This window comes from Zootermopsis nevadensis, unplaced genomic scaffold (genome assembly GCF_977971745.1).
Source record: "Zootermopsis nevadensis isolate Lab colony 2312 unplaced genomic scaffold, Znev_1.0 Znev_ptg000021l, whole genome shotgun sequence".
In the NCBI taxonomy this organism is placed as follows: Eukaryota; Metazoa; Arthropoda; class Insecta; order Blattodea; family Termopsidae; genus Zootermopsis; species Zootermopsis nevadensis.
The window spans coordinates 14014575-14032578 of NW_028259153.1; the positions used below are offsets into that span (position 1 = coordinate 14014575).

At 36.9% G+C, this 18004-nt stretch overlaps 1 protein-coding gene and 1 long non-coding RNA gene across 4 annotated transcripts; one reads left to right on the plus strand and one right to left on the minus strand.

Moving 5' to 3' along the window:
- Positions 1–7: 7 nt before the first annotated feature.
- Positions 8–16295, plus strand: LOC110831657 (F-box only protein 32). 3 transcript variants are annotated; one of them, XM_022067899.2, is made up of 9 exons: positions 8–302; positions 3684–3737; positions 4467–4622; positions 9607–9686; positions 10107–10156; positions 11203–11389; positions 12067–12239; positions 12592–12845; positions 13669–16295. In XM_022067899.2, the coding sequence occupies exons 1-9, from the start codon at positions 166–168 to the stop codon at positions 13865–13867; spliced, it is 1290 nt and encodes a 429-aa protein (XP_021923591.2). In that variant the 5' UTR covers positions 8–165; the 3' UTR covers positions 13868–16295. The 3 variants fall into 3 exon arrangements, with proteins under 3 accessions (XP_021923591.2, XP_021923592.1, XP_087208650.1); XM_087352524.1 differs by lacking the exon at positions 8–302 and adding an exon at positions 336–685; XM_022067900.2 differs by lacking the exon at positions 4467–4622 and having other exon boundaries at positions 9–302.
- On the minus strand, positions 11836–17976 carry LOC147873193 (uncharacterized). Its single transcript, XR_015536125.1, has 2 exons — positions 17901–17976; positions 11836–12837 (listed from the first exon to the last, which is right to left on the minus strand). It is a non-coding gene; the product is annotated as an uncharacterized LOC147873193 (long non-coding RNA).
- Between the last annotated feature and the right edge of the window lie 28 nt (positions 17977–18004).

An 18004-nucleotide genomic window follows, 5' to 3' on the forward strand; every position in this document is an offset into this window, starting at 1 on the left:
AAAATGGACGGTGATGCGAACATATGATTCTGTCAGCTGATTGGAAGACGTCAAACCAGACAACAAAGCCATGCGCTTTAATGTTTTGGTAGTACAGTTTTACATTTGATGTGTCTAAAGTACGTTGTGTTCCTGGTGACTTCTTAATTAGCAAAACACAAGACTATGCCTTTCATATCAAAAGATTGGCGTTCACCAGGAGAAGAATGGGTAAAAACAGAAGAAGGTTGGGAAAAGAAGAAGATCCTAGAATGTGGTCGTCAAGGGATACAGCAAGAGAACATGGATACGACGACTACGAGGTTTGTTTACTATCTCAGCTGATTGAATCGATATAATGTGTTCTTTCCAAGTCAAAATGGTGTTTATCAAGAAAATAACTTTTGAATTTTCTTCATACTCAGATAAAACTAAATTAGGAGAAAGGAAGTACATCTATTTTAAGAGTATGTAGTATTCTGTTTGCATTGACCTTGAAGTTGTTTGAATTTATTGACCCCTGTACCAGGTAAACTATTATTGAAATATACCAGTTGTGAATTGTTTTTAAAGAGGTGTGGGATGCAGTTTTGTATAGTTTCAAATGCGTTGGTAGTATATAGCGTGAATTCCAGGCTGCATGAAAAAGGATTTGTGTTTGTGGAGCAAGAATTCATAACATGTCTCTCGATATTGAATCTTATACGTAAGTAATAGGAAGTGAGGCGATTTTGTTGTGACCTCGGGTCTAAGGGCGACCTTCAGCTGGGAAGTGACGTCACAACGACAGACCAATAGTCTGCGAGAGTAATCCCTTTGTCTCGGCGAGCCGCGATCATTTAAATAGGTTGATTAGAATTGTTTACGTACAACTTATTAGATAAATTCCGAAAACGAAAGACTGACTTTACACAGACCAGCATTTGAAGCGGGCTTCGAATTTAAATCGGGGGGGTCCTCAACATTAAAGACGAGGGACCACATTCACTCATTCTTATCGAATCCAGGGCCGGCCTCTAGAAATGGTGACGATTTATCAAAACGCCGTGGCAGTTTATTCAAAAATGCTACTAACTTCCTGCGGCAAATATATTAATATACAATAGCCAAAATCCAGACGTCCCACTATCGTCCTTCCAAAAGGCGCGTCTTAAACGGAAATAGCTTAAAAAGAAAAGAAGTTCCTCTTGACGAGAAAACGCCGGAGAAATTAATGATGTTTTCTGTTTCGAAAATTTGACAAAGTGGTACCCAAAAACTTTGCACCTGTCCGCCCCACTCTGTTTCATCCAAAGGTGTGTCGTAGAAAAAATGACAAATACAAAAAATGTTACTGCTGGAAAACCAAACACACTGAAGTTACATTCTATAAAATGCTCTATAAGTAGCTTATGTACAGACCCCAGCTAGACAGATGATCAAGTGGTTATAATTATGCTTCTTATTCTAGATGTATCCAGTTCAAAATCTGACCTAGAAGTTGGCCACATGGACCAATGTTTTTTAAAAGTAATTTTACTCTGTTATTTCAGGCAAATATGTAATAGGACCTTTAAGAATCACGATTCTTGCTTCTGCGTTCTTTCACACTGCATTCTCTAACTAAAATGTCATTGCACTGTAGTTCTCAAAACAAACGTCTAAGAAACACAAATAAAAATACGGCGTCATTTTACAAAAAGCAAAAGAGTAAAAGTAAAATATGCTGACTGAAGGGGTCTCTTGGTTCGGTTGAACTGTTGTGTCCTTCATTCTTCGTATACTGAATGAGAAATCTGCTTATCTGACTTAATAGAGAGAACAATGGATTATTATTACATTGTTGTCTCAGCATCGCGGAGGTGAAAGTGGTCATTTTGAACACCTACACTAGATTTGCTTATTTACCAAGTACCATAACTGACGTATGTAATGTTTTGGTTTATTAAAATGTCTTTATTTCATTTGTTGAATGTGTGTATATATCTATTTGGAACACTCTGTATGTTCAAAGGACTTACTTGCATTTTTTCTAGGCTACATGAAGTTCTGGAGTTATATATTCACTGACTGCATGGCACATGGCCTGATTACACTGGATCAGTTGATGGTAAAGCAGGTGGTCAGTACATTTACTGTTGTTATGAACACGAATATTCATCACTGTGTTCACAGAAGGTAGCCACTGGACCGTACTCCTGAACGAGTTCAGTTCAGTTCACATTTAACACCATATTTCTCAAAGATACACTGAACGTTGTGGTCGAGTGCTTAGTCAAATTCTAAAAGATCCATGTCAATATTGCACTTCCATCTATCTCTACTTCTTCCAAGTGGTCTCTTTTCTCGAGTTTCTCCTAATGAAGTTTTGAATACGTACGTTGTTCCTTGATCCTATGCAAATTACATGTTCCGCATAGAGTTGATTCTTTGTTTTGTTTAAAATAATTTATTTAGTTTTTTCCATACCAGCTACGGGAGATTCACTCCGAGGCCCACAAATAAAAGGTCCTTTTTGCACTGAAATTATGTTCTTGACAGTTATTAAAAGTTTATCCTGTAATTTCCCGTAACCTGTGTACAAGAATTTCATGTTTGAATATATGAGTGACAGAGTGATACTTCCCTCTGTATAACCAGGAGGAAAATGCTTCTGCAAACCAGAGGAGTTGAAGATAGTTTTCAAGTGGGGTTTCGTTTGTTGAATGTGTTGTTCGTCATAAGTAACCATGCATTTCAATCGACTCAGTAGCTAGGCAAGGTGTTACTTTCTTGTAACGATCGTGTAAGCTATTTGACCCTGTTGCTTCAAAACTTTGGGAGTTCAGACAGGTCATCAGATCGAACCTCGTAGCTTCTGTTTATCCGCGAGTTGACTTTGTTTCTCACGTTGCTATGGCAGCGCCATCGATCCACCTGAGATAGCTAAAATCGAGGGCAGACAAATGAGAATCGAGGGACTCTAGTGTTACCGAGAGATGTAGGTAAACGAAAAGTAAACGGCGTTCATAACTTTTCTTCGCCTTGGTCTGATATTGTTAGCATTGCTACATGGAGGATACCACATTTGGGACAGGCAGCACATATTGAGAAATCGGATAATGAATAAAAAAATTTGTTTGGGATACCTTGTGAGAAAATCAAAACTACCAGGTCTATACATTGTCTTCTTTGATCAATTAAAACAGAAAGTTATTAAGTGCATTCGTTTCATAGCGTTTAAATACAGAATAGTTTTGAATGATTAATTTTGAAGTATATACGAGCTCACCGCTAGATCCTGTTCCGGGTCTATTCAACCATTTCAGTCATCTTCACAAACTGTTTCTCTAAATATTTTTTTTCTAATATTGTCCGGTTTCTACGCTTAGGTCTTGGAAGTCGTTTGTCTTATGAAGATGGCTGTCTTCTGGGTTGTTAATGCGCCGTGTAGTCTGATAGAAGTTTACCGACGTTTTAGAGGTCCTTGCTGCCTCCATCATCAAGGCGATCATCGCATCGTGATGGAGGCAGAAAGGACTTCTGAAAAAGTCGGCAAACTTCTATCAGACTACACGGCGCATTAACAACCCAGAAGACAGCCATCTTCAGATTCACCGCCGTGAAAACCTCAAATCCGTTTATCTTATGTTGCTACTCAGAATTGTGTATGTATTGTTGCGTTTCCTTTATAACATATCTACCAGCTCTTGTTTCCGAGTAAGTCCTTCGTGTTTCTGTTTCAGATGCAGTTCTCTTGGCAGCTTCAGTACAGAGCAAATCAGCTTCAGTGGCAGATGGTAAGTAGAGGCCTGGTGTATTACCGCATGTGAAGAAGATGCAAGAGTGTGGGGCTAAGGGTTGCATTGCTGTACGCATCGCCAGCGATAACATTTTCCCTGGGTAATCAGTAATAGTAAAGCTGGGGTCTGTGATGCAATTAAGCATTCACGCTATTTCTGCATTAAATCATCTTTGTCCATTTCCTCATTTTATCTTCTTCTCCGCCTCATTACCTCTCTTTCCTGCTCCTTTTACTTTTTGCCGCTCCATATTCTTCTCCACTGCATCTAGAAAGTCTGATAACTGCTTATAATTTCACTCTCGTTCCTTGAAATCATTTCTTTTCATCACTTTGTGAATTTTCCTGTGCCATAATTTTCTCCCTTTATGTGTTACAGTTTTACAGTATCCACTTAATTACTTATTTGGCTATATTCTATTCTGTTCTGCCCTGTTTTATTCTATTCTAATTCTTTAAAGAAAATGCACTGCAGCAATATTAAATGCTGTTGATCGTACTCAGGTCTGTTTCAGATGTAGGTTTAAATAGCTTGAGTTCTAGCTAATGACTATGAGATCAAGTTGAAAATCTATATTTAGAACAAAAATACCTGAAGAATATGTTAAAATGAACATAATTGGGAGGAATTTAGACAGTTTTGTATTGAGCGGTCCATATCGGTCACAACAGAGCCTGGCACGTGAATTGACATAAAAATCTCATTATTTGAAATATTTTTCGGTAGGTTAATATTCCATGATATCCAGAACCGATGTATTTCCACCAACGTGCAATGTAGCATCCGTAGCGTTCATGCCAAAATAACAGAAAGAAAGCACGCGAAACATGCGTGTTCTCCTCGCAGCATGATACAAAGCAGAGCGACGGGACATATGAACAGGTCAGGATATATAAAGATCTAAAGGAGAGTATCCGCGCTGAGAGGGGCGGTAGCCAACAGGCGGAATTGAACTATGTATGAGTATTACAATGGTTTGCGTGTAATTACAGATCAAGTGATTTGGTAAAAAGAGAGAGAGAGAAGAAGAAGAAGAAGAAGAAGAAGAAGAAGAAGATGTTCCTCTGCTCAGAAAGTGATGCGCAGTGACGTGATGCAAATTGTCTATGTTAAGGCATCGTACGAGTTCTATTATCGATTGCGGGAAACTAAACACTAAAATATTTCAATGTTCTTACAATATAGAAAAAATCGTGTTCGAGTCAATACCATGAATTTACACTTCAAAGATATTACATTGGTTACCTTCTTGTTGACCTCGAAAGACAATTGCTCACGTCACTTGTGCATGTCTTTACGTTACGGGTTATTAATTTACCTGACCGAAACAGCAAGCCATATTGCATATTTATTTGTTATTTTTTATAATTTCCGTCACTTCAATGTGTTTGGATTCAATTGCATCACCTTTATTTACGTATGATGAATTCTGTGCGCGAATCCTTTCGTATGAAGCTACATCGCGCTTACATAACCGTAGTCACTATCTGTTTCTTCGCCATAAACATGTTTCTGAACTCATTTTGTGACTTTGGTAGTGCTGTGACTTATCTTTACACGTATAGGCACCAGATAGAAAATATAAACAAACGTCTTTGTGCATAATTCCTTGTTGATAAAGTCGGATGTTGGTGATCGTGGCCGATTTCGCGTTTGTTCCACTTCACGACTTTGATGCCGTCGTGTGAATTTATTACAAGTGTTGTGATAGAAAAGAGTATTTATTTTTATTGTTTACCTGTGGCACGACGTCCAAACAAAATTTCAAGAATTTCCGACAATGCATGGTCTGTTTCTAAAATTCGTGCTCAGGTCGCCATGTTCAGCTGACGCAGAATACCCTTGTTGGGTTAGGTTAGGTTAATGGGGCATCTGCGCAGAAGATGATGCGCAGAGACGTGATGCAAATTGTCTATGTTAAGGCATCGTATGAGTTCTATTATGAATTGTGGGAAATTAAACACTCAAATATTTGAATGTTCTTAAAGTATAGAACAATCTTGTGTTTGAGCACTACCATAGCTATATACTTCAAAGTTTTCACATTGGTTACCTACTTGTGGACCTCACAACACAATTGGCACACGTCACGTATGGATGATTTTACGCAATTGTAGTTGTTGAATTGCATATGTGGTCTGCTTACGCTTAAGTATTATTAATACACATGTTCAAATTTTATTTTAAAATATATCGAGTGCGTAACACCTTGTTGGCAAAGTCGGATATTAGTGATGGTGGCCGGTTACGCGTTTCTTCCACCTCGCGACTTTGATGCCTTCGTGTGAATTTATTAAAAGTGTTGTGACACGAAAGAGTATGAATTTTTATTACTTACCTTTGGCACGACGTGCATACAAAATTTCAGCAATTTCCGACTATCGATGGTCTATTTCGAAATTTCGTGCGCAGGTCGCCATGTTGAGGTGACGCTTAATACACCTGTTGGGTTGAGTTGGGTTACTTAGGTTAAGTTAAGGGGGCATCTGCGCAGAAGTTGATGCGCAGTGACGTGACGCAAATTATCTATGTTTAGGCATCTTATTTGTTATATTATCGATTGCGGGAAATTAAACACTCAGATATTTCAATGTTATTACATTATAGAACAATCTTATTTTCGAGTCACTACCAAAGCACGCCATCACCATTCCAGTTCGGAAAGTCTTGGTACACATGCTGCCATCTGTATGCTACATTCAATGCTTACGGACAGTTTCATAATTTTCGAAAACGTTTTTGATCTTTGCATTTCATATTGCATATTTAATTGTTGTCTTTGTTAATATGCGTCACTTGAATATGTTTGGATTCAATTGTAACACCTTTATTTACGTATAATGAATTCTGTGCGCGTTTCTTGCATCTCGCGACTTTGATGCTTTCGTGTGAATTTATTACAAATGTTGTGACACGAAAGAGTATGAATTTTTATTACTTACGTTTGACACGATGTCCATACACAATTTCAGCAATTTCCGACCATTCATGTTCTATTTCGAAGTACTGGCCTAAAAATCCTGATTTTAATGTTTCCTTTGTACTACTTTCTCTTCGTTTTACATGCTTACGAGTGGAAGAGTCCAATTGAAATACGAAGTCCTGATTTTTTAATATCTTTATCCTTTTCCTATTTTCTCTCTTTCTTACCATGTTTATTTCCCATTGTTTTCAACTTGGAACTGCAATGGAAATCACTAGCCTTGCTGCATAGTACGTAGTCGTATATTATAGTGATATAAGTCGATATGGAATTCCGTATCGATATCGGAAACATTAAGAATATCGATATAGAAATGTTTTGTCGGTTTTAAGGAATTTCTAAATTTCTGAAGTACCTAACTGAATTTAAACGTCTGTCTCACTAGTTTATAGCACAATGGAATTGTGCGTGTGTATGTTGTGTTTGATCGAATATCTCATTTCCACTCTCATTTGTAAAAAAAAGGATCCTGTCTTGTAACCAAAAACATCAGACTTCTATTGGAAAACTCGCTGTGTCAGAGTGAAGGGGTGTTGGTCCAAAAATCACGATTGCAATATGATTGTAGTTTTAGGGCATATTTTGTGGCATCTGTAATTTAACAAAATAAAAATTCCTGGCCTTGTAATCCTGGGGTCTCGGGTTCGATTCCCGGCGGTGCCCGAATTTATAACTTGTGTTGGGCAAGGCCATGGTCTAGGAAACTCGGAGTTTTCCTCCGGGGGCTTCCCCGGTTTCTCCGTGGCATCCCAACAATTACTCCATTCACACACAGAAGAAGGCAATGGCAAACCACTTCTGGATCATCTGCCAAGAACGTATATGAACAGGTCCCAGTCCGAGAAAAGGATGGAAGGATCCTGTTCATATGGACCTGTCGTCAGACAGAACACTAAATAAAATAATCTGCGTAGATATTTTAAAGAAATCAGTTAACCTGATTTGTGAGGACTTCTTGAAAAGACTTTGTCCTGGCACCAGCGAAAGAGGGCCTAATTTGCGATTGATTTTGCAGGAACATTTGCGCCGTAAAAGCGGGGACCGCCTGCAATTCACGTGTCGTTGGTATGCAGACGGAACCCGGAACACACGCCAGAGGCGATGCACAGTGTGAATTATGTCTGCCCCTCTCACGTCTCCCTTCGGTCGTTCACCCGTCGCCCAACCGCTATTTCGGTCTGTGTTTTGTTTCGGAGCCTAATTTGCATATTTGTACCTGGTATCATCTGCATGTGCAATTTACACTATGTGTTTGAAATGAACGAATCATTGACAGAGATCATGTTTGCCCGTCCGCGTTATCTCATGTCGAAAACTATTTAACAGATTTCAATGGAATTTGGTGTTGAGGGATTATTTTGGTGTGTATCGATCAAATATAAAAGAGCACCGAAGGGTCCATCTGAGTAAAGTATGGGTTGGACAGCTGGCGTTCGATTCCCGACAGAGACACCGCTGTTGCCATACCAATGTTGTGGATCACTCATCCCTATATTCACGGTCCATCAAAAACTCGTTAACCGATGAAAAAGTTTCTGGACCTTGAAGCAGACCACTCAGCTCATGCCATCGTTAAGAATACACGGAGCTTTGTCTCCACTCTCTCTCTATTATCTTTAATAGCATGGTGCTTGGACACAATGACAGCCCTTGTATGAAGATGACAACCTTCTGGGTTAATGCACCGTGAAGTGTCGTAGAGGTTTACCGACGTTTCGGAGGTACGTACTGAGTCCACCATCAGAGCGATGAATTTTAATTTGTTTTGCCCTATCCTGACAATGAGACGTCAAATCCGTCCATGGAACAAATTGTTTTGAGGGGTACTAGGAGACCCACACAGCAAACTGTGCATAGTTTAGGAAAAAACTGGAGCCGAGAGAAGTAAGCACTCAGTAGGTGTTAATGTATGTGCTGATAACGGCTTTGCTTATCATTACCAGAGATTTTATTATTAATGTGACTTTCTATTGTTTAGAAGTAAACAGTTACTGCAGAAATTACTTTGACTAAACGAAGTCGAACTAGCAGACTCGTATTTCTTGATAACACTAATAATAGCGCGGTTTTATGCATTTGGCGTGTGTTTAAATATGTCCTGTCAGTGTAAATACAACAGTTTTTAACTACGGAATTTTACTCTCGAAGTTTTCCAGCCTGCTGTCACTCCAAAATACTTTCCATCCAGCCTACATGTAAAAATAAATGTTTACCCATTTACTACACAGTGTGTTGTTTTGTATTGTTGATTATCTATCTATATAATAAACAAGTGTGGTTGGTAACCAATTTTAAATCATTATTAGACTGCAGGCAACGCAAAAACATAAGCTTATCTTTTCAACATTAGATTCGTAATTGACTCTTTCCAACTCATCTTCTTACTAATCTCCTCATTAACAAACAAGCGAATGCGTTTTAAAAATTGTTTCATTCTTTTCTACTGATCCACTTCTTTTGTAAAATGTTTGTTGCAAGAACAGTGTATGTTCAGAGGACCTTGATTTTGTATTGCAAACTTATGAATAAATACAATGTTTAAATATGTGTGGTGTGATTGGTGATTGTTTTCAGTTGAAGGATTCGAAAGTCATGTAAGAAGCAAAAAATATTTAGAGGTTGCTAATAAACCTGATGTTTTCAACCCATCCATCGTGCTTGAAAACTGTCTCAGTAGTATATTGCGTTTTCCTTGCTGTTTTTTTAGTACTGCTTTAGATTTTCCCGTCATTATTGACGGGTAATTTTCTAGTGTGCAGAGAAAGATGTGTATTTGTAATGAATGAGCATAAGTGAATATTAGGAAATAACAAAGAACGTATTTAGAGATTTCTCAGCTGGAGCAAACCACCTTGATATATCATGTTCATTATTATATCGCAGGCTTGATGAGGAAGACAGAGAGAACTTGATGTCGGACAACCTGGGATTGCAAGCGTTCCACAGCAAGAAAACAGGCGCAGGTAAGTCCAAACGACGTAGTAGGCCGACTTGTTTTTGTGCTGTAATTTTCGAAGGAGTATTATTGTGCACTCATCGTTTCCTATTCATGTAGTGAAGTTTAAATGACATATTTATTATGCCTTCTAATTTTTGTATTGGACTTTTCGAAAGAGTATTTGTTAATCCTCTTTTGGTCCACAAATGAGATACAAAACATAATTGTAAAGTTTAATACACGCACACTTGTGCATGCACCTGCACAAACCCACAAAATCTACAGACACACTCAAGATGTATCTGATATTACATTTAATCTAAATTAACTCTATTCTGGAAGTGCGAGTTTTCATCTGCACGAGCAATTAGAGCATTGTTTGGTTTGCTTGGCTATCCTGGAAAATCTTTATTTTTGTGTCTGAATCATGTTAATGCTGTTCCAGATGGTGCAGTGCAGCCACATTGTCACATCACTATCAAGTGTACACGAGAGGTGAGAGCATCACTCGTCATTTCGGCATTAGTGTTCCCACAATTGTAATAAGTTCAGTAGTGATTAGAACTTAACCAGTGAAACAGAAAATGAAAGATTCTCAGAATTTGAAGACTTTTACAAATTATGATATTAATGATAATTATTTTGTTTCATTGTAATGCTTGTGTGGCAGAAATGCCAAAATATGGCTTTAGTTTGTAACATAGACAGTTAAAAATAGTTTAAACTTCACTTATAAATCTCACTTGACTGACTATTTAACTTGCTAATTGACTGTCTCACGGATTGGCTGACTCCATGGAGTATAGCCCTTCTTGAAAAACTGATAGCCACTCAGCTTGTATAGAAATTCCTTGCCTCATATGGAATTTATTCACTAGATGTGTAACTATAAGCTCTTCAAAGAAGACCCTTTATCAGAGAGCTAGTTTTGTGAAGCTTAAGGGAATTTGTTAATATTAATCCTTCCAGGCTGAATGTTGGGCTGAAGCAAACAGTCCCTAAAATCTTAATATAATTTACATGACTCTTGGTTGTTAATTATTTATGAAACAAATGGACAGTAAAATGGATTTATTTGTCATATGTGCCCCAGCAATCTGGAAGTTATGTTCCAATCAAGTTTCAGTTATTGAAATGTAATGAAACAAACTGAACCTTTTGAGCTGTCATGTGTTAAAAAATATATGATCCTGAAAGGTTGAAATCATGTTTTGTTATTTCTTTTCTTTACACACACACAGACTGCACTTGATTCAGTCCTTAGATGGGAGATCAGCATTTTACCCCTAGACCATAAGGTTGACATGTTTTTGATCAGTTTTTATCTGTAAATGCTAAGTGAATTTTATAAGCTGGAATTTTAATGGAAATGTACAAAAACAAAATACTAACCTGACATGAATATCTAACTGTCAAATATTGCTCGTTATATTAATCTGATTTTAAGTAAGGAAAGCTTAGGACTTCTTTCAGTAATCCTGCATGCCCTACAGAAAGTTTACTTTATAATTTCTTTACCTGTATCTTTTGTATGTCTGCAGATTGCAGGGTTCAATGGCTTAAGTGATGCGTTTAAGCGCCTTGACTTCCGAAGTGCTGTGCATGATGTACGTCGATTTAACTACATCTGCAAGCTGCTAGATCTCCTTATCACACAGAAGCTGACAATGCTGTCAGGATGTGCTCAGAAAGTGCTCTTCAACATGCTGGAGGAAGTTGCATACCAAGGTTTGGTTATATTGTGCAGCAGATACTCTACTTTGCATTTCTACTGGATGTTCCTCCATGTTTAACAGTCAGTGGATTTAATGCTTTACACCGTACTGCAAGCGTTTCACTTCTTCACTCCTTTACTTAAACAAATTTTCTGTTAGATGTTTAAAAGGAATGTTAAACCTGTGGGCCAAACAACCATCTAAAGAGAATTACACAGGTATTTTCAATTGGAAAAGGAAACTCTTGTATTAAATGAATTTAATAAATTAATCTGTCAAAGTGAATTTTGTACATACATGAACATCATGAGATTTTATCATATGCCTTAAAAATGCAAACTTATAGTTTATGTAGAACACAGAGAAGTGTTAAATATAGAAGTATTAACCCTTTAAGACCCAGCTAATCAGGAATTGTAAATTGTAGGAAATTATGGTTTCATAAATGATTGAAATATAATCAGTTAAAATAAATTTATATTTCATCCTCATATATATTTTTCATCTCCAGCATCTTCTCATGACAGAAATGCAAACTGAAGTAGATAACTTACACACATACATGTCAGTGAAATGTAGAATTTAAACATCTGGGTATTAATATGTAAAGAATAAATAATGCCCAGACTGGTAAAGTTCTGTGTTTGGGTTCTGAAAACGTTTAACAGTTACTGTTGCATTTGTTTGCAGTGTCAGCTAGTCAGCAGAACATTCACATGTTGAACAAGCTACTTCACCAGCTGCGTGTCATGGTCGACTGTGCCTGTTGGGGTCGTCCTTTAGGCAGCACCCTTCTATGGGAGCAGCATCTACGCACTATCAATCGCATACTGTCCATAGCAAATCACATACAGATTAGAGAGGTAAAAGACATTTTAAATTTTACCAACATTTCATTTTGTCAAACAGAAACTGAATTACTTTCGTTTATAGTTAGACAAATGTAATAAAGGGAGTGAATAAAACAGACCTCAAATGGCAATGTATATCAAAATAACAAATAATTCACTTGTCAATTGCACTTATTGCCACAATGATGTCATTTTGGACAGGAATGACATTAAATGTTATTTTAAATTTGAACAGCATGGAGCTGTAATAATTTTGTCACACTCAATTGTCACTGCAACTGTCTCCTTCAGGTACAATTAAAAGTTTACATTATAAAAGTTAATCTTTTGTCTCCTGAATGTTATTGTGGCTGATGTGTTGCAGCCAGGAGATGATGTGTTCCCAAAGCTTCAGAACCTACCTGAAGAGTGTGTGCGTGAGGTTCTGCTCCGCCTTGCTGATCACAAGGATCTTGAGAGCAGTGGGAAGGCATACAGTGTGATGCGACATCTTGTTGATGAACAGCGCATTTGGCGGGAGCTGTGCCGCTTCCACTTCACACCTCAGCAGATTGACTTTGTGCTACAGTCCTGCTCACCACAGATAGACTGGCAGCGTATCTACCACAAACTGCGCAAGTGAGGAAACCATTTGTATTTATGATGTATATCTTCAATCTCAAAGAATTTATACACAAACTTGCCTCACAATATTAATATTTGTAGGTACTTGATTGTGCTGATTTGTAAGGGAGAATATAAATATTATAAGATAATAATGCAGAAATTCTCTTACAGGCCAGCAAAGGAATTTGTCTAAAAATAGATTTAGATGAAACTAAATGTATTATCTTGTCACAAAACTTAACTTAACAGTACCATATAATAAAATTATATGTAATCATTCTTTCAAAAATGTTTAAAAACTTAAATACCTGACAACAGTTCAGACATATAGAATCAGGTCTTATAAAGAAATAAGGAGAAGAAGCATTTCCAAATGCTGTTATTATTCATTTAAAAAATTATTATGCCAATTGATTTTTAAAATACTAAAGGTAGGTGACACAAAACAAAAATTTGCCAGTTGTTTTATGTGTGTCTTAAACATGGCGTCTTACTTCAAGAGGAACATTAATGATAATTACAAAGTGCTTAGGAAATTGGAACGTAGGTGGGATGAGGTAGGTCAGCAGTTTCAAAACCAAACTTGAAAACACCTTAAATCTTGTTACCTCTGATCCCTCATATAATTCATAGAATCATCTGGTGGTCATACTCAAAAATCACTATCATTGGATGTACAAAGAAACATTTAAAGTACAAAGTATATGGGTGACTTTTAGGAGATGACTCTTACACTGGGTTTTATGAAATTATTGCAGTGGTTCAGAAGGTACTGAAGGTGTCAGACATGACTGTTGCATACAGGTCAAGTTCTAAAGACCTACATGGTCCACAGGTCATTTGGTCTGCGTGAAGAATATGCAGAGATGATCCAACTATGCCGCAACTGTCGCTGCCTATTTTGGAAATCCATTGGACACCCTTGCATTGCAGATCAAGATCCAGAGTTCCAGGAGAAGCTGGAAAATGTGGACAAGAGCTCGCTGCATGTGCCCATACCGCCACAAGCCTTCCTAAAGTTCTTCTCTCTGTGACAGGTATTTTTATGTTGTACACCATTATGTGCTCTTTCTGGCAATATGCTAGAATACTTTTGTTAAAGAGGTTGTAAGGTATTTTATGTCACAGATGTTGACATAGAGAAGAACATCTAATGAAGGTAAATGGTTATTTGGGAGAAGCAAAAGTATTTATTCAACAGAATTTGTTGTATGCGACTTCACCATTCTTAATAGCTACACAGTTCAGTGCTCTTATGTTGAAGGTTACAGCTGGCCTTTGTTTGAATACAAGTGTAAGAAAAGGTTACTGCTTTATATCTTTTACCATGTTAAAGGAAGGGGTTTATACTCTCTGTGACAGAAAATTTTGCAGCAGGCATTTTTTCCCCATATTTGTTTCTTTTTTCCCCTTTTTATCCCCTGCTCTTTGTTTGTTTGTCTACTTTTCTTACCTTTAATCCTGATTTCTTGCATGCCCTGTTTATTTTTAAGGACCTGTGCCTTTCTTTGTTGGTTTATTTACAGAGGCCAAACTTATGAAATGTCAAAGTCTGCTAATAAGGACTACCTTTTTTTTAATGGACCCCCAAAGTTGGGACCTAATCCTTCCACCTGAGAAATGAGCCAGAACCAGTGTCTGAAATGTATGTCTTGTTTGATTATTCAGCGGACAGTATCCTGATAGTTATTATGATCAACACAGTTGGCTTCTTTACATTCTTAACTCTGGAATCACAAACTTATGAACAGCTCTTGCCTCTTTTTCCATTTCCTGTGATGATATGATAAACAGGTCATTTCTGTGATGCCTGTGATGAAGTTTCAGGTACAGGTGGATTCCAGGATCCACTGAGAAACTAGTAACTTCCCATCTTTTACCTAGAACTCTAAAGATTAAAATGTAACAAACTATAATTTTTACTTATTGTCTTGTATGGATGTGAAATTTGATCTGTCTCATTGAGGGAAGAACGTAGATTGAGGCTGTGTGAGAACAGTGCTGAGGAAAATATTTGAATTTAAGAGGGAGGAAGTGAGAGGAGGCAGGAGAAAATTGCATAATGTGGAGCTTCTTAATGTGTATGCTTTACCAAATAAAGGAAGATGAGATGAACAGGGTAAATAGTACTTATTGGTTAGAAAGCCTCAAGAGAAAAGACCACTTGGGAGACCAAGGTATAGATGGGATGATAATATTACAAAATATATTGAAAACAGGGTGGGATTATGTGGATAGGATACATCTGATTCAGGATAGGGACAGGTAGCAAGCTGTCATGCATATTGTAATGAACCTTTGAATTTCACAAAACACAGGGAATTCTCAACTAGCTGAGCAACTGTTAGCTTCTCAAGAGAGGCCCTGTTCCATGGTGTTTGCTAATTAGTCTGTAAGGTATGTTGATGCATTTTTAGGAATGTACTCCATTTTATGTTTGATAGGTACTTATTTACATAATTTTTTTGTGTGAATGAGAGTGGAACACCCGCTAAGTGTCTCTTTCTTTGGTTATTGCACAGAAATAAACTGAGGTTTTATGCACTTCAGATTTTCTGTTTATGAAACAAATAAACAAAGTGAGCCATTGCAACAACATTGTGAAGGAAACTGAGAATGCTACTACTGATTAAATCATTATGACATTTTTACCAATTACAAATCATATGATGAAGACAGTGAATGCCATGAATTGTCAGATGTTTTGTGGACTAGATTTGATCATGTTTATTAAAATTATGAGACTGTAAGAAAACCTTATTATCTAGGGCAGCAACTCCCAATTTGGGTGTCATAAACGTTTCCAAAGTTATATTTGTTCCCCTTGTATATTTATATCCATGTGTCTCAGAAATCTGAAATTCTGAATATAGATGTCAGGACTTACAAAAAGCTGGGAACCATTGCCAGTCATTATGAAATCATATGCATCAATGGTTAAAAACTATGTTTCTGTTTCCTGGTTAAGTGGGTGACACGTGATATGTGTTGCAGGTAATGTGGATCAGTCATTATCTTAAGGTTAGTGCATATGTTCAATTGTGTACATGTGAAGACTTCTTTCTGTGAAGCATTTTACTTACATAAGGATATGCTGTTGGCTTTTAACTTTAACAAAAAAACTTACTGGTTAGGTTGAGTGTCATCTGTGTTGTGCTAGTCAGTTAGTAAAGTTGGCAGCTCTTTTTTATGTTAATTTATTGTGTTTTTGAACCCAGGAGATATGAAGCACAACATGTACAGTTATGAGTGAAACAAATGAATCATCATACGTAATTTGCTATTGTAATTTAAAAATTTTGTTTGCTGTTACTATATTGACTTTTCTATAAATAGAAACTTTGTCCTTTACATGGTATGAATGAAATAAATGAACCATCATATGTGATTTTATATTGTGATTTAAGAATTTTGTTTGCTGTTACTGTACTGTTTTTATATAAATAGAAGCTTTGCCCTTTATATGGGATGCTTGTAAAATTTCTAGGCTCCTGTACAAATCAAAGTCCCATCCTTTTCCAATATTTTTGTGATTTCTTTTTTTAAGCACTGCTCAACCATTCTTTTGTTTGTTTGTCTATCAATCCATGCATCCATTATATGAAGATTAGGCAAGGAGCCTAAATTTTAAGTGGCCTTTAAATTATAATAAAGAATGGAGTAAAATAGAAGTTTAGTATGTCACCTTTATTTGATTAGTGATATAGCAAGGGAAAAATATGAAGATGGCTATCATCTATGATGTTGCACTGTGTTGTCTGGTAAAAATTAACAGATGTTTCAAAGGAGCTTGCTGCTTACATTTTAACACTGATGATGGAGGCAGCAAGCTCTTCTGAAACAATGGTTAATATCTACCAGATTTCCTAGTTCAACATCCCAGAAGACAGCCATCAGCATACTCCTTGCTGTGAGAAACTGAAATCTCATATAAGTATGATCTTTATGCACCATCATTGGCTGACTTTGAATTGCATATTGAGCACTCTGGCATCTAGAGCTGACATGTATGTTTTTTATGAATATGATATATGTATTTTCAAAGCAAATTTGCCAACTTTATAAGCACTTACACTGAAAAGTCCTGATCTGTATGTAAATTACATAACAAAATTGCTAGCTAATTTAATGCTGATATAGTTTGTTGAGCAGGAGCCTGTCATTAACAAACATACAGTTCAACAACACATAGCCTGCCTTAATGTGGTATCATCATTACTGTTTCATACTTAAGTATTTATTTTGTCTATCCCATTTACCTCTCACTCTGTTGCAGGATGAATTTGTAGTTACAATCATCCTATAACTGATTTCTGTTGTAATTAACCATTTCTTGCATTTAAAAGTAATTTTCCAACCAACATTATCACTATAACTTAAAATAATCTTTCAACTCTTTGCTCTTGAGACATGAAGTTATTTTCCAGTTTAAGGAATCAAGGGTTCAATTTTTTTTTTCCACAACCCTGAAGGTACATTGGCACTGCAGTATGAATGTGTTGTTCATGCCGTGCTGAATGCAGCACATTCTTTGACAGTAAGGAAAACGCACATGTTTATGCTCTAGAGGAAGTATGATCTGCTCGTCATTCAACAGGATGCAAGGAATTTCCAGGTAAATATTATGGATCAACTATTAATGGAGAGATAAAATTGCATATAATGTATATATTAATAAAATCTTCTTTGGCTATCAGCCAAGTCAAATGGTTAAAACTTACCATCTCTATCCTCATCTGCAGATCTGTTCATCATGAATAGCCCTGAGGATGAGGACAGAGACAGTCTTTGATATGTTGACAAGTTTTAACTATTTGACATCTGATAGCATGAGATTTTATTAATGACATCTGCCATGAAAGCTTCACATTATACTTAAGATAGAGTGGGTTTTTACAAACTTTATGCAAATGTTTTTGACTTTTGCTGTAAGTGACTGTACAGAGTTTGTTAAAACAAACTATGATACTGCCTGTAGTCAGCTATGAAATCAAGTGTATTCACATGTATTTATAGCAGGTCATGTGTTGGTTAATACCAACCTAGATCATCTGTTGCTGGTATTACCTGTGTGCTGTTTTCGTAGGTGAATCTGGACAACTCTGTTTTACCTCATATAGGGAAAGTTGGTAACATACGTGGAGACATCTTATCACGATTTACAATAACTA